This window comes from Nelumbo lutea, chromosome 2 (assembly GCF_056320005.1).
Source record: "Nelumbo lutea isolate HS-2025 chromosome 2, American lotus-T2T, whole genome shotgun sequence".
Lineage (NCBI taxonomy): Eukaryota > Viridiplantae > Streptophyta > Magnoliopsida > Proteales > Nelumbonaceae > Nelumbo > Nelumbo lutea.
The window spans coordinates 55,260,958-55,268,545 of record NC_142685.1 but is presented as its reverse complement, the minus strand read 5'-3'; the positions used below and the strand labels follow the sequence as shown (position 1 = coordinate 55,268,545).

The window sequence follows — 7,588 nt, the reverse complement described above, 5'->3', positions numbered from 1 at the left end:
AATTAGTATCTCAATTGATAAGATTTATAACTCATGTAGTAGAGACTTGAGATCAAATTCCATTACCACTAGGGTTCGGGGTTAAGGGAATGGAGATGGGTAACTCCGTTATATATGTATTCCCTATGAAACCAAAATTAAAAAATCTATAAATGGCAATTTATGATCATACACATGTATTTTTAATTTCTAGCTGAATTAACTGTTACATCTGTTACATGTGATGTGATAATATATATTTTATCAATTTGTATTATTAATATAATAACCTAACAATTCATCTCTGGCCTATCTGCACTGAACGAATAACTACTGTTATAGGATATATATATATATATATATATATATATTTTGAGCTTATAGCCATACTTATATAAACATACATAGCCAACAAATATGCACCTAATAAATGTATAGACAGATAAATAAGCAAATAAATGGACATACTGGCATCTCTTTCTCTCTTTCAAATCTGCTGCACATCGTATGCAGTAAATGATGCTGTACATGCAAATTTGTGTCTGTGTGTGATTATGAGTTTTTTTTTTTCGCTGGGCAAATGGGATTATAAAAGCAGGGGGAGCCCATCTTAGCTTACAGACTCCATAACTTCTCAACCTTGGTGAATGTAGGAATCAATCCAAAGCCTTTGCTGTACAAGTACAACCAACCAGGAAGCTTACCATTTGAGCCAATTGGCATTTCACAGAAACTCTTGTTAGTTAAATTTCAGCTTGTCATCCCATTATTATCTGATAAAGGCGCTGCGCATATTCGCTGCGTAGCTACGAGATTTGCTTGATTAGGAGTATGCTGTGTTTCAAATTTGCCTTCATGGTTTTTTTTCTGCTTCTCCACTCAGTGCTGATAACATATTTAGGCTGAATTTGGCTGCATGTGAAATAAAGAAACAAATGTAAGATTTCTTTGAAATACGAATATATGATATTCAATTGAATCATATTCCTAATTTTCTTGGTTATTCTTTGAAATACGAATATATGATATTCCTAATTTTCTTCTGTTAAACAAATGTAAGATTTTTTTGATGATTCATTTGGGGTGTCCTCTTGTACTTGAAAAAGTTGGTTATACGAGGGAATTTCCACCCAAATCCCATTCGAAATTCTAATTAATGATGTTTGCACTTTGGACATTGTTGCTGCCACCTGCCAATTAATCCAACGAGTCTCTCTCTATCCAGAAGCAGATAAGGTGGCAGGCATGACCTCCTACGTTACCATCGCCTCAGACTGCTCAGTACTTAGTAGCCTAGGGAGACCTTTGCCACGTGGCAAAAAAACTTTTTTTTTTATTCCTTTTTTATTTAACGTAAAAAGTTCAGAGAGATTTCAGGCACTGAAACTTCTTTATATGACCGAACTCCTTGTAATTACTATGTCATCCCTCCCAATTTTAGGTTAATTGTATTTCTACCTTTAAATATATTGTAGTTGATCAACACAGATGGGTGAAAAATATGTATTGTCGCGTCATATAAGAGAATCATTTCAATCAACTAAAAAATAAATGTGAAACTGATCATTGCTTCAACGTCAAATTTGAAATTTTAGATGTCATTAATTTGTATTGATCAAAAACTAAAATATTTTTGGTAAAAAAATCTATCTCATAAATGCATAAGCGTATAATTTCAAACAATTTATGCATGCTAATAAGAATCCGTGTTTAGAGTATAATTTCATTTGTACTAATATTATAAATGCATAAGAGTACAAATTAATTAAAAGAATGCAAATTCCGATTTACTTTTTTATTGGGTTTCACTTTGCTTTAGGCCGTTTTATTTCAATTCATTTGCAGTACAAACAAGCAAAATAGGGCAAAAACTGAAACAAAAATCAATCATTATCTACACACAAATCATTTGCAGTTTCATACTTTCATACTTAATTTTGCATCAGTGCAAATAAAATTGCACTGCAAACAAGCTAGAACAACATTTCCACATTTCTAGCTGTTCATTAATTCGGCCAGATTACCTGACCTAGTTTATCACTTTATCAAAATAAAAGAAAAACGACATTTTCTTGTCTGTCTGCGACCTGGCATAGATGTTTCAGAGCTCTCCAACCAAAAAAAAAAAGATCTCAGAACTCAAATTCCCAGGTTTGTCTTTATCCTTCTTAAGCTGAAACCGTGGGCAGATTTTGGAATGTACTTAAAATATTGAAAGATGATCCACATTCGTAAATAGTAAATACAGTGGGTTTCTACACTGTAGGCTTCGAACACTAATTCCTATCTGAAGACCAGATTGACTGTCCATCTCAGTAACCGACGGTTGAAGTACTTTGCTAGTTAAATAGATTTACAGTTACCAATGCAAGTACGTATTTCTGTTTGTATATAATACGTATCATAGGAAACAGGAAGCTTCCAGGAAAATGCCTCCTAGACGCTTTCAGTTTCAGTTTACAGAAACTCACATTTGGACTACACACTTCTCTCTATATTTATGGCATTCTTTATCCTCTTCCTCCCCTGAAAAGAACGTTACAACAGCGGTTCCTTTATATTTATTGATTATATTCTTCGTAGTCAGTTCGTATAGCTACCAGAGGTTACAAAGCATGGCTTCAGAGGAGCTCTTGGCCTTGGAGAATGGCCAGCAGGCCAACGGCAACCTGAAGGCGGGCTCCGGCAAGGAGATCCGGCACGGGAGGACGGCACACAATATGTCATCCTCGTCGCTGCGCAAGAAGTCGGACCTTAAGCTTGTTTCCAAGGTGCCCTGCGGACGACTCAGACAGCTCTTGGCAAACCTCCAGGAGGTCATCCTGGGGACCAAGCTTTCCGTTCTTTTCCCAGCCATTCCGCTGGCGATCGTCGCCGAGTATTGTAATTTTGGAAGAGTGAGTCTATATACCCATCTGGGTTTTCATATAAAAGAAACGATTTCTGATTCCGCGTCAATTCTGAGATTTGGAAAGACCCACTGCTGTTCAGACATGAATTCAGGGGTGTCAATTGGACTGGATTTGGTCCAATCCGATCCAGTCCAATGTGAGTCTATTTATAAGTCCAATCCAATCCAATGAATGTTGTGGACAAATTTGGATCGGCCCAATTCAATGTCTGAACAGTTCAATCTGTTTAAATTTATTTTGGTTTAGATTGGTTTCAACCCAAACTATTCTTTATCTTATATCAATGGACTAAAAATGGGCTTAATCCAACCTAATCCAATCTAATAAATATTTTGGACCGCATTAATCCAATCCAATATGTCTTGTTGTTCCGTCCAATCCGTTCAAATTGATTTTGAAATGGATGGGGTCCAATCCAAAACCGGTCCATTGACACCCTTAGACACGATCACTGCAAGCAATATTACTTCTTTTTCTTCTGTTCTCCTGCTTATTTACGTGTTTGATTTTATTAAACCCATTTGTTCATTTGTTGGTTTACAGTCATGGATTTTTGCCTTGAGTTTACTTGGGCTCACCCCACTTGCAGAACGTGTCAGCTTTCTAACTGAGTAAGTTCGGAATCTTATTCGTTATTTGCATTTCGAAGAGTTTCTATCTATCTGTGCTGATTAATTTTTTTCCCTTCTTCCATATTCTTATTGAAAAAAAAATGCAGACAAATTGCCCTCTACACAGGTCCAACAGGTAATAATGTCTTCTGTTCTTTTGAAAATATTTACATATAATTCAATGTTTATTCGTTTTTTATCAACTGGAAATCGAAATAATTCGTCGCCTTCATATCTGCTATTGATTTTCAGTTGGTGGGCTTCTGAATGCGACCTGCGGGAATGCAACAGAACTCATTATAGCATTATTCGCTCTCTATAAAAGGAAAATACATGTAGTGAAGAGCTCCCTGTTGGGTTCCATTCTATCCAACCTTCTCCTTGTCCTTGGGACGTCTCTCTTCTGTGGAGGCTTAGCCAATCTGAAGAAGGAACAGAAATTTGACAGGGTACGTAAGATATATATATTGATCACCGCTTAATCACGATCAGGGCTTATTCTTCCTTCTGATTTCACCCATTTCACCACCTGCTCCTGGGTTTGTATCATCCGACTGAACTTTCATCAATGATTGTTTAACAGAAGCAAGCCGACGTGAATTCTCTCCTTCTGTTGCTGGGGCTGTTGTGCCACATGCTGCCGCTGGTATTCAGATACGCCTCCGGCCCGGAGATACTCACGGCAGACCCAACGCTTCAACTGTCGAGAGCGAGCAGCATCATCATGCTTCTTGCCTACATTGCCTACCTCTTCTTCCAACTCAAGACCCACAGACAGTTGTTCGAAGCCCAAGAGGTGAGAGCATGCACGTCTCCTCCTGCCTTTATGTCAGCCCTCGTACAAGGGTTTTTGACGTTTACTTTTTAGGGGCCGAGTGGGCCCTGGGGACACTTGATCCTAGATGGGCCCCCAACTTACCAGCATCTACCGTAAGTTGATCCATTTCCCGGAACTAGAGTCTAGAGAAGCTTCTTTGCCTGTCCATATCTTTGAAACATGGGCCAGTTTACAAGTTTATACGGAACAAAATCCATCTTCTTGTCCTGCGTCCGCGTAACTGAAACCATGATTCAACCGTACTTTTATGGGTTTTCCCTCTCTACTCTAGTCGTTACTCCCACCTTCCCAGACTCGGGCTACGATCCTGTTGCATTTCTGTCCTTGTACGTTCCAAGGGATGCATTGGTCCTTGAACTCGACCAATAGGAACTGAGAAAAAAAACGCCAAAATTAATAACTATGGCTCCAAAATTAATTTAAAATCTGTTTGCTTTATTGGAATAAGGGTTTGAAATCGGAATCAGAATGATTTAATTGCTTGATTGGGCGGAACCGGAATCCCATTCCCATTCCCTTCCCTCCCTTGGTACGAAATTCCATTAAGACCCCATTTGGGAGGCCTTTTGCATTGCCTGAGCTCATGTAAGCCTATTTTTGGCTTTTGGGTTTTTAGTTCATGTCAGATGTAGCAAAAGCTGCTGTGTTAAATCCCTTCCAAACGGGCACTAATTCTAATATTCATAATTCCTTCTAATGACTTTTTTTTTTTTTAATTGGAACTCGTTCTAATAATAATAATTGATTTTTTGGAGAAAGAAAATTTAGTTTCAAAAAGAATCATTTTTGGTTTGAAAATCATTGTTCAAACAGTAGCAGAATTTTTACCAATAAACATAGCCTGAGTGGATTGTGAGAACTAACTCGTTCAGTTGAAACTTGAAATTAAGCAGGAGGACGACAACGGTGATGATGTGGGGTCCGATGAAACGGCTGTAATAGGATTCTGGAGTGCATTTACTTGGTTGGCCGGAATGACTGCCGTCATTGCTTTGCTCTCTGAGTATGTTGTGGGTACAATCGAGGTAATTTAACTTGTTTATTCTCTTCTCTTACTCATGAGTAGAGCAGCTTCAGTATTTCATTGATGAAGCCTAATTCTGAACAATTAATTAACCAACAATAACCAGGCTGCATCAGATTCTTGGGGAATTTCTGTCAACTTCATTAGCATAATTTTGCTGCCAATCGTCGGAAATGCAGCAGAACATGCCGGTGCAATAATATTTGCTTTCAAGAACAAGTTGGTAAGCAAGCCATGATCAGTACTTCTCTTTCGCTGCAGTTCAAATTCAGACCTCTGTTCTTCATTGCTTCCAAACTTGTTAACAGAAATAAATATATTCTGGGTTTTTGCAGGATATATCTTTAGGCGTTGCTTTAGGGTCTGCAACTCAAATTGCAATGTTTGTGGTAAGATACTGACTGAAGTAAATTCAGTATGAAATGGCTATATATATTGATCCTTGTCTCTGAAATTGGGAATATGCTGCTATGGTTCAGGTTCCCTTAAATGTTATAGTTGCATGGATAATGGGCGTCAATATGGATCTTGATTTCAAGCTCCTCGAGACTGGTACTCTTGTCTTGACAATAATCGTCACAGCCTTCGCTCTACAGGTATCGTCATCCATCCAATTTTCATCTGCATTATACACCGAAAAATTAGTGTGAGTTCAACCACGGCGCCTTCACTAATATCCACTGTATATTGAATCTAGATCTCAATCAATCACATTAGCAAGATGTATTCACTATTGCATTCAACGAACGTCAGCAGATGCATGTGCCATAAGGCCATGGAAATAATAGTTCTTTGAAAAATAAAATAGTCACTTGTTTTTGTTTCTTTTCAGTTTAACTAGATAAATCCCATTTAAACTTTTATAAGCTTGTTTATGAGCAATTTTTTACTAAACTCCAAGGAAAAATAACCATATCCATTCATCTTAATTAATTACATGAAACAAATTTCATGCTTCAATATGCTCTCCATTGAATGGACATTACATATTATACATTGTGATTTGCAGGATGGGACTTCGCATTACATGAAAGGATTTGTTCTTTTGCTTTGCTATGCTGCCATTGGGGCTTGCTTTTTCGTTATCAAAACTCCACTTAGTAAGTAAAAAAGAAAAAAAAAATTATAATTTAGGTGTTTTGAAAATCTCAAATGTACCCAGTATTCCATTCGCCGTTCATTTCTTCTTTAATCGTAATTGCAGACCAAACAAATGTACTTGAATCATCACTTGGAGGAGCGTTGGCAGCTTAACAGGCAAGCAATTGTTCATGCATTTCATAGATTATGAGAGACAAATTATGAACTTAATCACTAACTTATACAAGCATCTTGATTAATGCAGGCTGTGGGCTTTAATTTGGGGTTAATTATTCCCCAGATGGAGATAAGTGCATTATGTGCAATGGTGAATGTTTCTGAAGGACAAATTTTGGTCATTCTTTGATTTGAATTCTTGTTGCTGATTCTGAAGCGTTGTGCAATTTACATTTTTATTGTCCATAGAGGATTTTGTGGTGAATCAAAAAAGCTCAAAGTGGAGGAGCCATCAAAATTGAGGTGGACGGTGAAGACAAATAATAATAATAACACATTTCAAACTTGAAGATATATGCAGAGTACCCCATAGACTGTTATGTATAGCAGCCTCTATTTTAGTAGCATGGATTTTCCCTACAGCTATTATCCTCTTCTTTCTTTGTTAATTCTAAGGAATACTAAACAGTATGGTTTCTTTGTCCAAGATTGCTGGGGAAATTTTCATGTGGGCATAAATTGAATGGAGCAATTACTTTGTTTCGTTTAAATAATTACTATTTAAGTGAATGAGAAAATGTAGATGATAAACAAAGTGAGGAGAGAATTAGTTGGTATTTATTAGATGATGTTTCATCTCGGCCACACCTTATAACAATACTATAACATTTTCTTGTTTAATATTACCATGACCCTATCAAATTGATCGATGTTGATCAAAGTTGAGGAGAAAAGGGTAAATTAAAGTTTATAGACATCCACCCCCAGATCTTCTCACATCCCCATCCAGAGGGCATTATTGGGAATTCTTCCTTGTCATTCATGGGAAATGTTTACAATACACAGCACTAGTGTCTTCTGGGTAGGGATGTGGAAAAAGTTTGTGGGTATAGGAGATCCAAAATAGTGGTACTTGGGGGTCTTGAGTCTTGACAATTAGACCCCGGGATTTTGTTTTACAACAAAG

The 7,588-nt window shown here is 37.2% G+C and overlaps 1 protein-coding gene across 2 annotated transcripts; it reads left to right on the top strand.

Annotated features, from left to right (window-relative positions):
- The first annotated feature begins 2,412 nt into the window (after nucleotides 1–2,412).
- On the top strand, nucleotides 2,413–7,172 carry LOC148870824 (vacuolar cation/proton exchanger 3-like). 2 transcript variants are annotated; one of them, XR_016107078.1, is made up of 13 exons: nucleotides 2,460–2,876; nucleotides 3,435–3,502; nucleotides 3,610–3,638; nucleotides 3,755–3,951; nucleotides 4,086–4,298; nucleotides 5,234–5,365; nucleotides 5,471–5,587; nucleotides 5,700–5,753; nucleotides 5,844–5,960; nucleotides 6,374–6,464; nucleotides 6,569–6,621; nucleotides 6,710–6,772; nucleotides 6,871–7,172. XR_016107078.1 is itself a non-coding variant. In XM_088968960.1 (12 exons), exons 1-11 carry the CDS (start codon nucleotides 2,595–2,597, stop codon nucleotides 6,616–6,618), a joined length of 1,350 nt encoding a protein of 449 aa, XP_088825086.1. In that variant the 5' UTR covers nucleotides 2,413–2,594; the 3' UTR covers nucleotides 6,619–6,621; nucleotides 6,710–7,172. The 2 variants fall into 2 exon arrangements, 1 of the variants encoding a protein (XP_088825086.1); XM_088968960.1 differs by having other exon boundaries at nucleotides 2,413–2,876; nucleotides 6,710–7,172.
- The last annotated feature ends 416 nt before the right edge of the window (nucleotides 7,173–7,588 follow it).